At 34.4% G+C, this 20,495-nt stretch overlaps 2 protein-coding genes across 3 annotated transcripts; one reads left to right on the forward strand and one right to left on the reverse strand.

Annotated features, from left to right (window-relative positions):
* Positions 1-314: 314 nt before the first annotated feature.
* On the reverse strand, positions 315-7,175 carry LOC114406408 (hemolysin A). The gene is made up of 9 exons (XM_028369101.1): positions 7,010-7,175; positions 6,549-6,633; positions 5,901-5,980; positions 4,933-5,035; positions 4,683-4,839; positions 3,854-3,982; positions 3,516-3,602; positions 1,920-1,964; positions 315-713 (listed from the first exon to the last, which is right to left on the reverse strand). Exons 1-9 carry the CDS (start codon positions 7,116-7,118, stop codon positions 561-563), a joined length of 948 nt encoding a protein of 315 aa, XP_028224902.1. The 5' UTR covers positions 7,119-7,175; the 3' UTR covers positions 315-560.
* A 5,071-nt stretch (positions 7,176-12,246) lies between these two features.
* On the forward strand, positions 12,247-19,481 carry LOC114406409 (uncharacterized hydrolase YNR064C). 2 transcript variants are annotated; one of them, XM_028369103.1, is made up of 13 exons: positions 12,247-12,556; positions 12,774-12,828; positions 12,946-13,001; positions 13,565-13,665; positions 13,921-13,990; positions 15,332-15,401; positions 15,941-15,997; positions 16,101-16,168; positions 16,283-16,333; positions 16,686-16,763; positions 16,888-17,043; positions 17,228-17,380; positions 19,145-19,481. In XM_028369103.1, exons 1-13 carry the CDS (start codon positions 12,254-12,256, stop codon positions 19,226-19,228), a joined length of 1,302 nt encoding a protein of 433 aa, XP_028224904.1. In that variant the 5' UTR covers positions 12,247-12,253; the 3' UTR covers positions 19,229-19,481. The 2 variants fall into 2 exon arrangements, with proteins under 2 accessions (XP_028224904.1, XP_028224903.1); XM_028369102.1 differs by having other exon boundaries at positions 12,249-12,556; positions 16,283-16,363.
* Positions 19,482-20,495: the final 1,014 nt, after the last annotated feature.

Below are 20,495 nucleotides of genomic sequence, written 5' to 3' on the forward strand. Positions count from 1 at the left end.
TAAAACCTTATAATTTTAATTTAACTCAATATTTTTCAATGTATGTACATATTGTAATTCTAATGGGTACTTACATAGAAATCTCCAGAATTTCCATTTATTTTTTACGTGTGATTAACTTATTGCCAGATAGAAAATAAATTTAGTAAATTGTAAGAGTTCTTTGAACTTGAAATGTCATCACTTCCCAACTTCATTTAGAACCAAGATGACAAGGCAGGCTTAACAGCTCCTCACCATTTTTCATTTCACCATGTGCCCATAAGACAAGTAATAGTAATAAAAAGGAAATAAATGTCCAAGAAATAGGCGAATAAGGAATTAACCGATGCAGCTTTGGTAATTGCATTTCCATGCTTAAAATACCATGTTTATATTATCCATCACATTCATTAATCATTTTCTTTTCTTTTAATGGTTCATACAAAATTTGATCACTATCATTCAATGCCACAACAACTCAGCACTATACAAGAATACAGCTCCCCCGCATATTACATCTTCGAAACGGGCAACCATCTCCTAAGGATGAAAAAATGCATTTATATAAATTATATGATCTACTCCAGATCTTCAGGAACCCTTGTATTATGGGTTCTGTTGAAGTGAACAAGGAATTCTATATTACCCTCAGCACCTTTCAGAGGAGACTCAATCCATCCTTTACAACAGAAACCAAACTTCTCTACTCCCTTTATAATCTTCTCAAGGACCTGCATTGCAGAAATCAATCACTTTCATTTTGTGTTAGTTACAAGCCAATGTTGTATTAAAATAATTCAACAACAAATAAACACAGCTACAAATATCAGAAATTGTTTAGTAGTTTTTATTCTACTGTTTACCTAATATTATAAATAAAATAAGTGTTTGAGCAAACACCAATGAATACTTAAATTGAGACAGAAGTTACTCAGATGTTTGCTCTCCAGCATTCTTATGTATGAAGTTTCAACATTTTGCAAGGTGCGGTTACTAATATTCACCAACTGCAGTTAATGCAGGGATCCTAACCCAAGACTGCTGCTAGGCATTGCAATCATGAAACAAATCTCGAAATAATTATACGTGCAGAGTTTAAGGGAGTTGATGCTTGAATTTCATATTACACAAATCAAATGTATAACACAACAGACAGACCAGAGATCTAAACTTCATTTTATTGCTAGAATTTTCCTAGTCAGCATCCTTCTTTCGGTTTATTATAAAATATTTTTTTTTTAAGAGAATAAATAAAGAACAGAATCCCCCACATATGAATCACAATACGAGTGTCTTATGATAAAAATTAGGCTAAATAACCATTTTGGTCCTTTATCTTTTTTTTTTATCACTTTGATCATTCATCTTTTAAAAAGTTCATTTTGATCATTTATCTTATTTAAAAGGTTAAAATGATTGTTTATCTTTTAAAAAGTTCACTTTGGTACCTTATCTTATTTAAGAGATTCATTTTGTTACTTGATTTTTTACTTAACAATGCTCGTGTATTTATTTTACTTTTTTTAATAATTTATTATGAGAACAAAAAATACAACAGAGGATATGGAGTTGTCCTAGGAAAACCAAAGAGTATACGAAGCAAAACAACTGGAAGAAAATAGTACTATTAGCTCGAAGAGTTCTCCAATTCCTTTGTAGAACAATTTGAGAGTCTTACTTAAAACAGCACAAGCAGAAACCCAAAGAGAAGCCATATTGCTGTAAAGACTACTCTGTCCCATATACGGAGTGATGTCTTGTTTAGACTTGGCTATTTTGAATTAGATGGAGTTTAGAAGGGGACAAAATTGAATAGAGGGCAGAATATAAAGCATATGTGGTTCCACACTTGTATTCAAATAGTTCTATTTCTACTAATTAGAGTTTGAGCAATGTTGAGAACAAACAATCTAATCAAATAGCCAAAAATCACGCACCTCTTGATGAACAGCAGGATCTTTCACTATTCCGCCTTTTCCTACCTTCACATAAAATGATATTCAAATTTTAGAAATGTTTATTTACAGGAGACTGGGACAACAATGATGATTATTCAATAGAAAACCATAATCCCACTTGCATACAGTGATACATTGGTAATATTATTTTATTATTTCATTGACACGTGTATATTGGGGGAAAAAATTGTGCATGTGTGTTTTCATGGATTCTATATTGACAGACACAATTGTGAGATTATGTTTTAATGTTATTCATGATATTGTATTTATTATTAGAATATTCTATTTCCTATTAATCAATAATTGATTGATCTTGTAATCAATACTGACTGATTTCCTTTTCCATATTATAAATAGCATGAGGTATGGTCTACATTGACACACAACATTACAATAAAACACGGTTAATATGGGTATCAGAGCTAGGTTTTTCTGGATAGAGGAATAACGTAAGGAGTTCTCCACCGGGGACCTACTGTCCCTGGTAGACCTTTCTGCTCACTACCCATCTTCCAGCAACCCTTTCTCCTTTCCCAATGACTTTTTTGGCGACTGCCACCGCCTTCACGCACCAAACAGTTTTGGTTCCCTTTTGTTTTTTTTCCTCTTTTCTCAGCCGCAGCCCCCTTTGTCGCATGAATAGTACTGCAACTGCTGCAAGCACTATTCACCCCCACTGCACTGCCTTTTTGCCGGTGTGCCCAGACGACCGGAAGCGTCTTCCTCCGGCAACCCTATTTCACTATGTTTGGCTTTGTTTTGTCACTTTTTGGCTGATCCATAGTCCAGCGACCGCACAATCGTGCTTCGTCTCTTTCTGGCGACCTTTCTGAAGATCGTTACACCATCCACATGCGTAGTCAACTCAAAACACCGCCGCATGCGACCCCATGCAGGGTCCTAGCACGTGAAGTTCATGCACACGATGCATGATGCATCTCCAACCAATGTCACACTGGTCTTTTCTTCCTCCACCTCAAGGTATCCCTGTGGATCTTTCTGCTTTTTTCACAGGTGAACAATACCTGTCGCCATTGCCAAAGACCGCCATGCCATCCATGTGCGCAGCCAACTCAAAACACCGCTGCACGTGGCCCCACGCAGGGCACTGGGACATGAAGTTCACGCACACAACATGCGTGATGCATCTCTAGTGAGCATCAGACTGGTCTCCATCGTCACTGTGGGCCTTCTTTTCTATCGGGTTGACCACATTTGTAACAATCTTGGCTCATATCACACATGCTCCAGCTTGAGGGGGAGTGGGAGATTGTTTTAATATTATTCATGATATTGTATTTATTATTAGAATATTCTATTTCCTATTAATCAGTAATTGATTGTAATCAATATTGATTTCCTTTTTCATATTATAAATAGCATGAGGTGTGGTCTGCATCGACACACAACATTACACTAAAACACTGTTACAACAATCTATGCAGCAAAAGGAACAACTCAACATCACATTGGCAATATTAGCCAAGTAGAGAATATTTAAATGAATATTATTATTGCTGACAATATCAATTCGAACAGAAAAATAATATAATAGGAGTTTGTATCCCTTACTTGAGATCTACGAGCTTCAAATTGTGGTTTAACCAAAGTCACTAAAGCTGCATTTTCCTTCATGACATTGACCACGGCAGGCATGACCTATAAAAAGAATAAAAGAGCATTTAGTGGATCAAGAAGGCTAACCATGCAGCTAATTCTTAGATCAGCAAAAATCATCTCAAATGTCTCCTCTCCATATCCTTCTCTGGTTGCTTACAAAGGATGGTCAACCACTTAATAATCAAGAGAATAAGGAAACAAGATCAAGATGGTAAACTTTTCATTTAAACTAAAATATTTTCCTTGTAATAGAAGTATAGGACAATGTTTGACCTGATTTCAGAGCTTACCAAGAGAATAGAGATGAATGAGAGGTCTAAAGTCACCAAATCAACATTTTGTGGGAGTTCAGCAAGATATCTTAAATTTGTCCGTTCTATCACTGATACACGCTCATCTCTTCGAATTTTGTCAGCTACCTAAGTTAATAATCATTACCAACAGTCCAGCAGAGAATCATTATGCATGATTGATATGCAATGAAAATGAAGAAATGTAGTTGGGAAAGTTCATAGGAATTAAGAAGTGTATATAAAATCTTCTAAAGGAAATCTAAATTAGACAGACACCAAAAACCACATTTCCACATCATGGTTAACCTAAAAAATGAGATAAATTATTAAGATGAGTTTACTGGATTTGCACAAAAGTTCTCAAGTTATTAAATTCAAAGATTTTACTTTAAATGTTCAAAGGGAAGTTCCTCAAAAATGAAATTCCAAAAGTACATGTTCAATGGTGCCCATATAGGAAGAATATATAAATGCATTATATAATGCAAAAGTAACTTCTAGTAAATTATACTTCAACAAAAAAAACCTTGTGAGTTTTACCCATAAGACCATATTGGTTCGGCAGCAAACATACAGTAACAATTCTTCCCCTTACCCATAAAATGAAGAAAATGTATTTCTATTTATAAAACAATTGATATATTTATCTATCATTTAACATCTTAAGATACAGTTAAGTTTTATTTGCAACTACAAGAAATCAAGCATTTTGTTGCCATAATTTCATCAATCCCCCACAAGTCACCTTGCCACCCCCTCCCCCCAATCACTATCAATATCACATTTCTAACGTAACCTAAAAACAATGAATTATTTAACCAGTTACCTGTCCATAACCTACGTCAACTCCGTAAACATGTGATGCACCATACTGAAGTAAGCAGTCAGTAAATCCTCCAGTTGACAGCCCAGAATCAAGAGCTACTTTACCAGTAACATCAACACCAAGCTGTTCAATGGCAGCTTCTAACTTGTGTCCAGCTCTGTGTTGATATAAAAAAACCAAACAACATTACAGTTTCACCAAAGTTGCAGCTGAGAAATTATTTCAAGTAAATAGAGCTTGATGGCTTCACCTACATACATATTTGGGAATATCAGCTATTATCTCCACAACAGCTTTGTCAGGCACAGGGGTACCAGCTTTATTTATCACCTTCCCATCCACATATACTTTTCCTGCATCCCATATGTTATCAATATTTTTTTAAAAATATAGTCTTTTCTTACAATGAGCATGCATAAAAAGAGTCTATATGACAAATTACTCTAGATTGCCAAAATAAACATTCACATACATTTGAGTGTATTGAGTAAATGATAGATGGCACAAAGAGAAAGAAAGAGAAAAGGAATAAGGTTCTGAATCATATTAGTTGCACTGCCACTACTCTGTTTTTTGAGTTAAATTATATATTTGACCTGAAGTTTTAAAGTGGTTCAAACCTGATTCTACTCTAATTTGATGGATTTCATCAAGCAGAAGTTCAATTAAAGTTATGCTTTTAGGACAGCATGCCAACATACAAATCAACTTATGTAATTTCAGATAAAACTATAAAAGGATATTTCATATATCCAGATGCTATAATGCTAGATCATGATCTCTGACCTTCTCTAAGAGCTGAAGAAAAGGTTACAAATAATGCTTTACACCTCAGTGCAAACCTCATAACAAATGATATCATTACTACCACATGCTAATACAAGCTAGCATTGCTAATTAAAAAACAAAAGAAGATCCAAGGCCGTACAATCACTTTTGATCAAATAATCTTTTATGATAGAAGAAAATATTAAAAGGAGAGAAGGTAAAAGCAGGGAGGGTAACAAACCCTGATAAACAGAAAGACATTAAGAAAACAGCAAAGAAATTGGTTCAATCTCTTTTTATATCAGCAATATAAATTCTCTTTGACAAAAAAAGAAGTAACTGAAAGAGAGAAAGGGAAGAGATACAAAACAGAGGAAAAGAACTGTTATATTTAGCTGTTTGACCAAGCATGTACATACTACATTGGAAATAAAAACTGAAATTAGTTACCTTGCAAAATCCATGACTGGATGATGGATCTACTATATTGCTGATATTTTTCAACACATATTTCATCCAGCCGCTTTTTCCTATAAGGTAAATGCACAAATAGATACAACACATTTCAGTTCCATCAGTAACATATTAAAAATATGTATATAGCCACAATGGTTGAAAAGACTCTCCCAATGATACCAAAAGCATAACACTAGAAAGAAGATTGCAAGGTAATCCCACCATAAATCTTGTAAAGAATTTCGTAATGTTTTAGAGCACATCCACATTAAAATGGTAAACTTATTATGCTCTTAATGTGAGTGTTATCATCATCATCCTTGCCAAAAGCACATGTATCATGACATTATATTACCATCACCAAGCTAATAAAAAGAAATGATAGCTTTACCACCAATCACTACAACTTCAAGAGTGAATCACTAACACAATAAGTCTTCAATTAGAAAACAATATATAACTCCAAAACAATTTACACTATTTTCCTTTATCAAGTTGGTTAAACCAAAACACCATGACATACATGATGATGCAACCACCAGCATGGTTGGAGCCTGGCACCACTTTGTTCTCCCGAATGACTCAAAAACAGACAAATTGTGTAAGAATCAATGCATTGAACCATGAGACGCGAAAGCTTACTTCTTCACTTGCAAAACCTTTTCTGATTTTGCAGTAGCATAGCTCCGGAAAGAAGTTGGAATCTGAACATTGTCTTCGCATCTCACTAGAGTTAATTCATGAAAAAACAACAGTAAGAATATCAGTGCACCACCACCACATTTTTCATCATCATCATCATCATCATCATGATTATTATTATTATTATTATTAAGAAGGAATCCTGTTAGAAGTTAATTTGTCAACAACTTGTATATACAAATAGAACTTAATCATAATACACAGAATGTAAAAATATGTATTTTACACTGTTATCCACTCATGAGTTGGAATAATATTGTAAGATTGTTAACTTTTGAAGTAATTAACTTAAAATTGATCGAGTGTGCAACAATAGTAGTGTATCAAAATTAAACTCAAACAAATAATAACAAATAACAATAATTTGAGGGGTCATTCGAAAATATTGAAAGAGAGCTTACCCGACAATGGGAGCTTCGGATTTCGTAGCCGAGAAAGAAAAGTTAAGGTTGTCTCGTTCTGCAAACCTCGTGAGATGGTTAAGGGGTGTTTCAGAAATTGTAAAGCCATTTTTCTGATGAATGAAGCTTTTCTCGTAGTCGAATGAAGGAACACACGCTGTTCTCTGTTCTCCGATGATAAAAACATTGACAGGTTGAATTTAGGCCCATCAAGAGTATTGGGCCTGCCTGTCTTGTCTTTCATTAGGCCTTTTCTTCCTCTACCTTATAATTATAAACTTACATTCCTTCGTCACTTAAAATTTACTACACATCACTCTCAAAATATCCGTCATTAAGGGGTAGGTATACAGATCCGTCTGGTTGATTTAAGAACCGGACTACGGGGCCCACATTTTTTCATGGGCAGGATAAAGTCCAATTCGTGAAAAATTAAATGGACTAATCTTTGAGTCTGTGTCTGGCTTGCAATTAAACAAACCTAATAAAAAAGTTTTAAATTTTTATTTTTTTAAAAAGGTTTATTTGTCAAATAATTGGGATTTTTTCTTTAAGTTAAGGTAGAGAATAAAAACATATTTAAAAAATAAATATAATTATAAGCAATTAATTAAATATTAAACATTCAACTCTAAAATATCAAATGTTTGCAAGACTACTTAATAAAAAAGTATAAATATAAGAATTAAATTAAATATAAAACATTCAACACTAAATAAAAATATCATACATTTCCAAGATGAATATATATATATATCTAATAATAAAACATCAAAGTTTTAACACATCAAATGCCAAGTGTAAATTGACTATAGTGAAAAGCGTTTTTTTGTTACATGATTAGTCCATGGGCTTCACAAATTAAGCCCCCTAAAGTTCATGGATTTCACAGGCCGGACCAAAAATCCTTTACAATTAGACATACAAAAATTTCACGGGCTTCATGAATCGACCCACGAGATTGAGTCCATATATCCACCCCATTATTTAATGGAGTTACTATTGGCCCCACTCTTATTGCTCTTGGCTCCTATCAAGGGATTGAGAATTTTTTTATTCCAAAAATACCATTTGCACGAAATCAAGATTGTGTTGAACAAAATGTGCAACAAAATCGTGATTTCATTACAAAATGGTTTTTGCACCCCTCATATCACAACGAAATCACAATTTCATTGAATACGTGTTCAATGGAATCACGATTCCATTGTGTTTTTTTTCCCCCAAGATGTAAAAACGAAATCGTGATTCAATTGTTATATCTTTTGGCACCCCCGTTAACACAAGGGAATCAAGATTCCGTTGTGTAATATATCAACATTACAACGAAATCTTGATTTTGTTGTGATAAAAAGATTATCAACAATAGGATCTTGATTTTGTTGTAGTTTCTTTAAAAAAAAATATTTTTGTGTTTTTAAAATGTGTTTTTTTTATTGATTGAACACTCCAACCCAGCATTTTATTGACCATTTATTGATTGAGATTGTTTTTTTTTTCTTAGACGTATTTACCAAACTCTCCTTTTTTTTCTTATACACATACTACTTGTATTAAATATAGATGTGGTTTCAACCATTTATATTGTCGATGCGATCACAACCATTGGTTTAATAGAGTCATGAGAGAATTGTAAATCCCTAATATAGATTGCAGTAAGGGTTTGATGTAACTCAACACTTGCTTGATATTCACCATATTTCTTGAATCATAAAGAGTGTATATGGTGTTGTATTTTGCAATGGTGACATGATTTCATCAACTGAAGGGATATTGTTTGAATGTCTTGCTTGTCCTAAAGTCGTCACAATAAGTGAGATGGTGTTTAATGCTTTACAGAAAACCATAATGGGCACAATTGGAGGTTGTAGAATTTTACTTAATCTTTTTTACCTTCAACCAGCTTACTTAGATGATGGTTGTATTGAATACGATTGTATGGAGATTAAACACGACAATGATGTGGAAAAAATATTTTTCATCCTTTCAGAATTTAGTAGCAAAGATCTTATTGAGTTGAATGCAACTTTTGCCCAATCTCTAGATGAAATCCTTACCCTACTACGCAAACCAAGATCTGCTAATAGGATCATTGCTTTTGATGTATGATAAATTTGTGCAGTCATGTTTTTATTTTATAAAAATCATACATTGTTTTTTATTTTGTTTTAAGAAAAGTTGTATTATCCGTGTTTGTTTAGTTGTTGATGTTTGTTTTGTGAATCAATAGAATAGACTCTTGTTGTTACTACTAGGTACGTGTTGTTTAAATAGTTTACAAACACAAAAAATAAGTAAATCAAGCACAATATATACTTAAGAAAATATGTTAAAACAACAAAAAATATGTGTGCTACATCAAAAGATAATAATAATTACAATAATACAAAAAAATAATTTGCCCATGCCACCTTTGGTAGCCTTGGTTGCCTTCTTCCTTTGCCTCTCTAGGCTACACCTAGCTTAAAAGCTTTTCTGCAACAAATGCAAAGCTTATTGTATGGTATGATGATGACTTGTGCCCTTTGGCATTACTCTAAGGTCCAACAAGCTTTGCATAACGCTTGATGCCATTTGGAATCGATCCTGCAAGAACAATTTCACTTAGTAACTATTTTTGAATCAACAATTAAGGGGAAAAAATTAACAAAATCAAATTTGATTTACCTAGTAAGAGTAGTCTTGACCTAGTACATAGTCTTCTAGTGGCTATTTAGATGGTAACTGTATGGGATGGGCGGTAAATGCACAGGAGGACATGGTGGTTTCCCGTCCACTAGCGGAATGACATAGGGGTGGGAAACCTTGTAAAACCAAGGTAGATAGTTAGGGGTGCAAGCCCAAAGACCCCTAGGTGGCACAACATTGCTGAGAGCATAAGGACACTTGTGAGAAAATTGTGACACCTCTGTGGCCCTCATAAGGACACCACACAACAACATCCATTTGTAGCTCATCCAACTTCTCCCTAATCGGAACAACAAAGCCAGAACCTTTGGTTGGCTTCCATCTGTGGGCACCCGGTCATCTAGAGCATCGATCACATGCTCTGAATAGTGAATATTGGCAGATGTGCAAACACTCATGACTGTAAAAAAATATTAACAAAAAAACTAATTACAATAATCATGAAAAAAAAATCACAATACTAAAATAATTTACTTAGAATGAGTAATGTTGTATAACCTCTAACCTACTTGTTGGGTACTGGCTCACATAGAAGAAATGGTCGTATAGGTAAGCTAGTGCAATGGCTCCCCATACGTACTTGTGCAAGCATCCTGTTATCGAGGTAGAGGAGGTAGGCGACATGGACATGAGTCAAGGAATTTTCGACAAATATCGTATTGTCGAACAAGTGCAGAAGATAAGTCGTGACAACCCTCATGCTATAGCCTAACTAAACATAGCGGTGATATAACTCTACTAGCCACGTCAACCTCACCTTGGCACCTGTGGTGGTCGCCACCATAGCCTCTTCCTCTGTCGATATGCCAAGGAGGCTCATTAGCGGAATCTTCATAGAGTCTCTTTCAAAGGCGGATGGGATGTGATCAATGGGCTTGCTTGTCATAGGCAGATGCAGGAGAGAAGACACATCATCTGGAGTGATGGTCATCTCTCTAACAGGTAGGTGGAAGGAAGACGTCTCCTGATGCCACCTCTCCACAAAGGCATTCATGAAGCCCTTGTTTGCGGTAGGGTACCGCACTGTGACTAAGCTGGCTAACCCCGACCACAACATATAAGCTTTCACTGTCGATGCAGTAGGGAGTGGTAGCACATGAACACCGTGGCTGACAAGCTTTAACTCTAACCATGCTTAGTGCATCCTTACTTCACCAACGTAGTGGTCCTTGTACGATTGAAGCAAGGACAGATCAATTGGACCTCCTCCAAATGGAGGTCCAACAATGCCCAGTGTTTGTGGCACTGTCGGTGGTCCTTCTAGCTCTGGCATCGCCGAACGCCAGCCACGTTTAGGCACTGTTAGCCTTTGATGCCTCTCTGCAACATTGTCCCCTTCATGTGAGGGGCCCTCATGAAAATGATCATGTCCGACAACGCACGAGGCTTGCTTTGTTCGAGCCATCTAAGTTTAAACAAAAAACAATTAAACAAGTAATAAACATAATAAAATTTAAAAAAATTAACACACGCAATAGAATCATGATTTCATTATGTGTTTTGACAAAAACCACAATGGAATCCATTGTATGTTTTGACAAAAACCACAACAGAATTGTGATTCCATTTTATGATTTTCCAAAACATAGTGGAATCATGATTCCGTTGTGGTTTTGTGCAAAACACAACATAATCGTGTTTTCGTTATGGTCTACAAACCATAAAATAATAATAATAATGGAATCGTGATTCCTTTGAATGCTATAACCCAAAAGAAGAAAAACCTTACATTTAGGTAAATGTAGAGGGGACGCAAATGCAAGGGGGAGCGAAAGAGAAGGAAGGAGGGAGGTTAGGGAAGATGAAGGGTTGGGTTCGAGAGAAGGAAGAGGAAAAGAGAAAATGTAGGAGTTGGGTGCTGAAGGCAGGGGGAAGAGGGAGTGATGGATTTTTTTAAACTATGGGTAAAAAGAGGATTTCACATATATGTAGGGGCCGACGAATATTTTTTGTAGGGATTAATAGTAACTCTCTTATTTAATCGTAAAGACATGTTTTATAATTATTTTTGAAAGTATTACGAAATAAGCATTTCATAAATATGATATTTTAGCTAAAAACACAACACCTATTCATAAGGTGTTTTAGAATATCTCTTGCGTAGCACATTTAAAAAATCACTACTATTATGTACACCAAAATTTTCTTTCAAAATGCCTCTGTTTTTATTTTTATCTTTTTGGAGTTAAATTTAGTTGTAAATAATTATCATAATTGTGAAGCTTATTTTTTAAAAAAATAATTATAATTATGGAGTTGTTTTTAGAGTTACTTGATGGATTAAATAGTTAACATATTATGTAGTATGTACACCAAAAATAAATATCTCTTTTTGTTGGTACATTTTATTTTACTTAACTAAATATCTCCTTTTTAAAAAAAAAAAATATATATCTCCTTTATTATTAGGATAGAGGTATTAAAATAAACTATTTTTTAAATATATATTATGAATAAACTATTGAAAAAGCTAGTTGGTGTAGGGAAAAATTATTTAAGGCCAGAAAGAAGTTTGGTGAAGTGAGGACCGGAGAATCCCTATCTCTTCACAAATTAATGGACAAAACAAAACATGTTTCATTTTTATGTTGTTTTGGCATCAAAACTAACGGTCTTTCAGTTAAGTTACTTTCTCGTTCGTTCCCTCTCAACCAAAACCAACCACTTCATGTTATCATTGCTATGACCCTTCAAGCTTTTCATGGCTCTGCATGTTGTTTCCGTTCCCACCTTCTTCACTTTTCTTCTTCCACCGCTTCATCTCCACCATTCCTTGCTTCGAGGAGGTTCCAATCATGCCCTTCAACAAGAAAATCTCTCAAGTTGAATTGCAGTTCAAGTGGCAATAATGGTGACCAAGTATGGTTTTTGTTTTTTTTTTTGTGGACAAATGTTAACTTGTTAGAATGTTAGTTTTGTTAGCTGAGGGGATCGAATCCGTAATCTTTTCCCTCTTCCCTTCTCCCTTAACCATCCAACACACCTTATATCCCCAAGTATGGTTTTTGTGTTGATGGAGTTTCCCAATTTTGCTTCTTGAAACTTTGTTTCAAACTGTTTGTTAGTTCTAGTGCAGGATTACCTTCTGGATGCTCCAGTTTCTGTTGGAGATGGATTCTCTTTCAGTGGAGGTAAAAAAAAAATGGGTGGATCATGGATGTGTGGAAAACATGCTCACATCACAGGCATTTACTTTTTGTGATTTTGAAACTTTTGTTTGAATTTTTTGGTTTCTTCTATACTGATAGGGAAGTATTCAGATGGCCCTAGTCCAAGTGATGAATGGTTTAAGCAAGGGAAAAAGGTGACTACTAATTAATTTTCACCCTTTTCTTTCTTTATATTTTAATTGCTGTTAAAAGGGGGTTTGAGTAATATTCTATAGCAATGCTATGCATTTTATATTTTGTTTCTAGAATTTTTTTTGTTATCTATTCTATCCTTCAGGTCATGATTTGGTCACTATTTGCTGGACGGAAAGAAATGAGTATAATGAAACACTCATTTAGGAAATGATTTGATGTCATTTTTGCATGCTATTGGGATTTGGGACTAAATTGATGACAAAACTTTGGAGAACCAAAGTGATGACAAAATCTTTTGAGGACCTAAGTGATTGTGCTTGTATTTTAGGATGATGAAAATAAAGGTTTAGTCTTTGTATAAAATATTGAAGTATACTGTTGATTAGTTCTGAGTTCCGTGAATACATTTTGTTGACACATGACCAGATTAATTGAGTTACAATAATCTGATATACGGCAAAAATTGTCCTTTTGTTATTTCAACTTCATTTCCTTGAGGTAGAATGTTATGATTTTCAACCCATTTATGGTTTTACCCATCAGTTTTCTGATATATTATCAGGTTAAAGCCTATTCAATACCTGGCACTGGTGAAAAGGCAAAAGATCCGATTTTTGGACTTGCTATGGGTTCCGGTTCTCAAGCTACTGGCGATCGTTTCAGGTAAACTAGATTTACTTTTACATGTCCAATGATTTTCTATCTTCTTGTTGAAGAACACAGGAAAATTTAAAAAATAAAAATATTAAGTTGGAAAGCAGATGGCTGATATGTGGCATGAATATATAACAATACCTAAATTAATAATTCTAAAAAACCTTATCTGAATTTGTAGGTTTTGTTACAAGTAGAAATGAGAAATGGTATTATTTCACAGATAATTGAATAACATTTTGTCAATATGATTTTACATAATAGATGGTTTTGTGTTGAAAGCGGAAGTGCTGATAATCCTTCAGTGATATTAATCCATGGTTTCCCTTCACAGGTGAGTTTTATTTGTCAACAATGTGAGAGAGAACCTCTAGAATAATATTCTATATGCAATTTTAATGGGTCCTTTCTTAATTTTAAATCATAATGATATGAATATCATTTGTTTGCTTTGTTTTCTTAGCTAATTTTTAACTAATAGTTTTAATCCATGCCAAGCTTGTATCCACAAAACCATAATGTGATTTGGATTCCTTAGGGAATCAAATGCATGTTCATGACTCTATAGGCGAGTGAAACAATAGTGACAGTTTTCAAAATTGTCGGACTAAGATGTGGTGTTTAAATTTTGGAGTTTAGTTGTGGTTGCTGTTGAGATGACTTAAAAGGAGCTGAAGCAAATACAGTGGTTATCTCGTGATGTTGAGCTGCAGTTAAGGTAATTGCAATGCTTATTGCAATTCACTGCGATGGGAACAAACAGGGATGTTGGGAGTCACTCCTTCATTGCTGTAAGGGTGATGAAGTGCAAACCATCATGTCTTTTCCATCTTATTTTTTTGCTCTGATTCTGAGATAAGGTGTTAAAGGATGCTCAGAGAGAGTGATTCATGGAGTGATCTCAGAGGTGGTTGTGCCAGGATGATTGATGACTTTGGTTTGGTGGCCATTTTGTCTATTTCTGTTGTCAATGAAGTTGTGGATAAAAAGTTTTCAGACTCTAGTAAAGGGCTTTCTTTTTGTGCATTACTGGGAGTATAGGAGTGTTGTTAAGACCAGCTTAGAGGTTGAGTGGACCATTGATGAGAAAGGGTTGAGACTGCTAAACCTGTGTCATGTACTTGGGATATGTGTTGAAGAGAAGTTGGAAGTAGATCAAAGTTAGGGGGAAAGGTTGAAGACCAAGGAAGCTATTAGTCAATGACATGACCGAAAGTGTTGTTCTTCAGTGAAAGTACTGGTTGCTCAAGTTCTTTGTTTGATATAGGCTGATATGTTTGATGTTCTATGTTTTGTATCTGTATGTTTATTTGCAACAACCTGATAGCTTAATAAGCATCATCTTAAGGGTGAGTGTTTGAATAATAGTCTGATTCATTAGCATAGTAGTTTGGACTTACTAACACATTTTAGAATACTAATAGTTATGACTTTAGTTTATAACTGTTTATTAGCCCTGTAATTAGTCCTTGACTAGCTCTTGTACTGGATGAACTCATAGCATACAGAAAATGGGATTTTACGTACTCATGGACTATGTGTTTCAATAATAGTCAATGTGTTTCTATCACTTACACATAGTTGGAAATGTTAATAAGTGTATCGTGAGTTATTTTGTCCATATTAGATATATTGAGAAACCACAATTTTACTGGCAAATTGATGATGCTGCCAGGCATATTCTTACCGCAAAGTTCTTCCAGTACTCTCCAAGGACTATCACGTCATAGCCTTTGACTGGCTAGGTAAGATCACAATTTTATATTGAATTTGTAATTAAAAATTGATCTTACTTTATTTGCTGGGGTTCTCTTTGTGACATTCTGAACTATGCTTTGTGTCATTTCATACTTGTTGGATTTTTAATTTATATAAGCCAAATTAAATGCCTTCAATCTCTTGCACTAGCTCGACCTTTTAGTACTATATTATACCTGTATAATTTCCTCTTCGTCACAGCTAATGCAATCTATCTTCCAGAATAACAGTTGAGGGCTACATTTAGTTTGTTATTTATTATTTATTCCCCTTTCGAGTATGTTATGAACTTATTATAGTATCCATGATGATGAGCCTTTGATCTGTCTCTAATTTAGTAGAGCTGTGCTTCAATTTGTGTGTAATGACAAGTTTCATTTACAAATTTTCATACAACAAATTTATCCATGAGATGGATTCATGATTTTCTCATTCATTTTTGAATTTTTTTACTGGCACTTCATTAATTTATTAATTCACGACAACAGAATTGGAAAAGCTCACTCCATTTATTCTTTCATCTCAGGATTTGGGTTTTCTGACAAGCCTCAACCCAGATATGGGTTTGACTACACACTGGATGGTAATTGCTTTAGTGGGCCAAATAACTTGCTGTTTATTGGGAATTCTTGTTTTGACAAATAATGGTGGCAAAAGTGTGTTTTCTTTTGTCTTCTTCCTTGCAGAGTATGTCTCATCATTGGAGTCACTTATTGATGAACTGGCTGCTACTAAAGTCTCACTTGTTGTCCAGGTAAGTTTGCCTTAGTTGAAAAAAAGTATGGATTTTGACTTAAATTTTTCTGTAGGCTTCACTTATCTGTTCTTTGACATGTAATAAGAAGTTCTTTATCTTCTTTTCTCACAGGGATATTTTTCGCCTGTTGTAGCCAAGTATGCCAGCATTCACCAGGAAAAAGTCAGCAACTTAATACTCCTTAATCCGCCTGTATGTTTGTTTTACCCATGAAATTCAACTTTGTCTTACAAAACTCATTCTACCATGATATCATGGATCAAATGCAGAAGTTTCACTTAGTGTTATACAACTTAATTTTTCTTCATATTCCAAAAACTTCATATCATCTTCTATATGTAAATTAAATTATATTTTTTTTTCCAAATAAAAGTGTATTTTCTCCTGTAAAAGGATATTGTCTCCTTGACTTTACATTTTAATTCCATTATTTAATATCATTATCTATCAGAAATTCTTTCCTAAATACTTCTTAACTGTTACCACCTTGAATTATTCTTTCTTATTTTATAAGCTAACAGCCCAACATGCCAAGCTTCCACCAACATTGTCCATATTCAGCAACTTTCTACTAGGTGAAATATTTTCACAGGTACAAAATGTTCATACATATTAATGATGTTCTAATATTCAGATTTTATTTATATCTACTTGAATTAATAGTTTGGATGGCCCCAAAAGGCTTGAGATGATACACTGCTCTTCTGCATGATCAGGATCCATTAAGGGCCAGTGACAAAGCTCTAACAAGCTGTGGCCCCTATAAAATGAAAGAAGAAGATGCAATGGTCTATAGAAGACCCTATCTTACATCTGGTTCCTCTGGCTTTGCTCTAAATGCAATTAGCAGGAACATGAACAAAGACCTCAAGGTGAAAATTTACGTATATTGAATCGGTTCAACTGGCTTACATGTATTTTCTCTTGCATAATGAAAGTATGGATAATGAGCAAGTCATCAATTAGTTTACCGCACGTGGAATTTCTGTAGTGTATAGAATTTTGCTTTTCTATGATCTAATAAGGTGGTGTTTGTTTGATTCACTCTTCCGCTAGAGATATGTGGAGGATATGCAAACAATACTGAAGGACAAAAATTGGAAAGTTCAAACCACAATATGTTGGGGCCAAAGAGACCGCTGGTTGAGCTATGATGGAGTGGAGGATTTCTGCAAGGATTCCAATCATAAACTCATTGATGTTCCTACGGTAAATACATTAGATTCATTTGCACATGCTTGACTTAGTCAAGCTTTTTATTTTTAATTTGTTGCCACTGGATGAAATTATTCTTTCCAAGTTGTGAGCTACTTTCTGTGAGCATTTATTTGAAAAAATTGTGCCTAATAACCTGTTGTTTTGTTTAAAAGGCAAGAAGTATGCATTCATAAATTGTAGAAGCATTTGTACTTTTAGAGCATCCACATTAATGGGAAATGACTTTTCCAGATTCTTTGTTTACTCTTTGTATTTGAAACAATTTAATTTCCCATCCCAAAGGTGTACTTATGATATTTTGATATTTAATTTTAGCAAGTCAAAAAATGATTGCAGTTTTAGCCTCACTGTAATCTTTGCTTGAAACTATTTAAGTTGTATTTAAGTTTGTGCTGATGTATTCTCTGTGTTCTTATAAGGCTAAGAAGTTGTTGACAATTTTCATTTAGTATAAATTGGAAGAAAACCAAAAAAATATTATGCATGATAGCTAACCTAGGATTAAATCTATAGCAGTCGAGAACTAGGGAGAGAACAAGAATGACCTTGAAGGTCCAAAAATCGAAACACATATAGAGGATTGTCTTCATATGATAGATGTTAATAATTCCTTCTTACATGGTAAATTACAGGACAAAGTCTATATGCACTAGCCACCTTGTTTTAGTGATCATGGAACACCCCAAGTAGTATGCCTAAAATGTTGAAACAATATCTTCATGTGAACATTGTTAAATGGCGGTGCCATGGTCACCATGGAAGAATGGCGTGACGGATTTTTTGCCAACTGCCATAGGCAATTTGTGAAGGGAGGCCGGCTATGGCAGTGCCATAGGCCACAATGACATGTTTATATGGCGGAATTTTGGCCTTCCACCATCCTCCATTGATAGCACTGCTTCATGTCTATTTTAGGAAAATTGGTCCTATCGTCTAGCAATTCAGCATGGATTTGTGTTCATTTCATTTTCTTCTGGCTCTCTTCACTTGGCCTTTGTCTTCATCTTGTTGGTTTCCTTGATATGAAGCAACATCTATCACACCACTTTTAAACATAAAATTTGAGCCTTCTCAAATGGTTTTTGGGGATTGAAGTTTCTCAATCAAATCCAGGTGTTTCCGTCCCCTACACAATTGAACATACTTGAAAAAGCATGCATGTTGTGACTGCCAACGTAATGATACTAACATGGATCAGCTCCCAATATCAAACTATTACATGATAAAGGGGGTCTCTACCCTAGTAGAGTAGTAGTTGTAGACATCTTGTCAGTAGACTGTTATCTTACAGTAACACAGTTAGACATGATTTTTTCTCCAAGTATGGTAAGCCAATTTCTATATGCTCCTCGTGATAGTCATTGGTATGCTATGGTTCACTTTCATACCAAGAGTGCACCTAGTTGTTGATTACTTTGTTGGTAATTAGGTAGAGTCATTATCAGATAAATGCTTAACTATAATATATTATGTAGGAGCATAAACAGTCCTAACACTATATATAATCTCCAAAAGAACCCAACATTTAATTGTAATTGAACCTTTCATCCTTCATCATCCAGCAATAATAGTTGAAAGATTCTTTTAACTTTAACTAAACATGGAAAATTCTTTTGATATTATTTTTGTATGTAACAATGATTTTTTTTTTAATTCAAGAGAAATACTATGGTTGTAATTTTAGACTTTCTTATTCACAAATCTCAAGCCTATTTTCAAAGGAGAAAGGTACAATTAACTTATTTCACTTCGTAGGCTGGTCATCATGTGCAGGAAGATTGTGGCGAAGAAGTTGGACAACTTATTCGTGGGATAATAAGCAAAAGGACCAAGATATAGGATATTTTCTCATTGCTTCTTGAGATGCTGAACAAATTTTTTTGTTACATGGATTCCTATCTTTTCCTTGGTCTCTATCCTTCCAATAGATCTTGATTCAATTCCAATATTGCTCTGCATAAAGATGCATTTTAAAGGTAAAAGGAATTATATCAAATTATCGATAGTGTATCTCGTTCGAGTCTCTGTCTCCTATCTAAACTTCATTTGGCAAAGAGTTCTTAAGGAAGAAAAAAATGGCATTGCTTAGTAATGGTTGTGAAAACTAAATTTTCATTTGTATAATCATAGTAATTTGTTGTCTCTTTAATACAAAGTAAAGCTGAAAGCCATGTTTCTTTCCAAGTCTGGCATCAAAAAGTTCAAAAGAGAAGGACCTGCTTATTTGTATCATGCATTTAAAGTATGTAATTCTAACAGATTCTCGTGTTATGGGAGTATCAAGAGTTTGTACTTAAAAGTGCAATTTTAGAGTAAAACCCAAAGAACTTTGTGTCCATGAGGATACTAAAATTCAGAATCTAGTTTTATGATCCTAGTTTTCCTTGAGGAAGGTGACCGAGAAATAAATACGAAAATCCGTCGGTGGAAATTTATTTTTTTTTGCCTTTCTAAAAACAGAAAATGGTCCAAATTTCCAAAAGAAACTTGTGTGTAAACCCGATTTTACTCGTTTGCATATTGTAGTCTATGGAGTCATATCATATGCAATTTCGACTCTGGAACTCCTAAATAAATTAATTGAATTTCCTAGTTGACTAAAATTCCTCAAACACATTTTATTTTCCTACGGAGCAAAGCCTTGGCAGAGTGAAATTGATTCTGTACCAGTTCAATCCCATCACAGAACCTCTATCATGGAGTGTGCAATAGCTGCTCTTTGTTTCTGCATTCAATTTTGTTTATCCATTTAAAAAATGGAAACATTTTAAAGATTATCATGCTCAAATATTTGCTTAGCACTAAGGTCTATAAATTAAACTTAACCAAGATTAATACTACTTACATGTGAACATAAAATGTTTTAGAAACATAAACTAATTTAGAATGGTCAGTTTGGTCTCAAATCTCAATTAATTACTTGTACTACTAATTAAAGGTTCAATCAAATCATATTTGCTTGAACACTTTGATAATGAGGCCATGATACCCATGAATTCAGACAAATGTAGCAAGTAAGAAGATCCTCCGAATCCTTTGATGTCCTGATGGTTGTTTTGCACAATCATTTCCATTGTTGATTCCACCATTCCACTTTTGGCATACA

The sequence above is a fragment of the Glycine soja genome, chromosome 3 (genome assembly GCF_004193775.1).
Source record: "Glycine soja cultivar W05 chromosome 3, ASM419377v2, whole genome shotgun sequence".
In the NCBI taxonomy this organism is placed as follows: domain Eukaryota; kingdom Viridiplantae; phylum Streptophyta; class Magnoliopsida; order Fabales; family Fabaceae; genus Glycine; species Glycine soja.

Bases quoted from the DNA above. Each gene is read 5' to 3' on its own strand.
- LOC114406408 (XM_028369101.1), bottom strand. From the start codon at position 7,118: ATGGCTTTACAATTTCTGAAACACCCCTTAACCATCTCACGAGGTTTG. The intron at 4,840-4,932 runs GTGAAGCCATCA...ATATCAACACAG, and splicing joins ATTCCCAAATATGTATGTAG to AGCTGGACACAAGTTAGAAG. The intron at 1,965-3,515 runs GTAAGGGATACA...TTTTATGTGAAG, and splicing joins TTGAAGCTCGTAGATCTCAA to GTAGGAAAAGGCGGAATAGT.
- LOC114406409 (XM_028369102.1), top strand. From the start codon at position 12,254: ATGGACAAAACAAAACATGTTTCATTTTTATGTTGTTTTGGCATCAAA. The intron at 13,991-15,331 runs GTGAGTTTTATT...TGATGCTGCCAG, and splicing joins TCCATGGTTTCCCTTCACAG to GCATATTCTTACCGCAAAGT. The intron at 16,364-16,685 runs GTATGTTTGTTT...TTATTTTATAAG, and splicing joins TAATACTCCTTAATCCGCCT to CTAACAGCCCAACATGCCAA.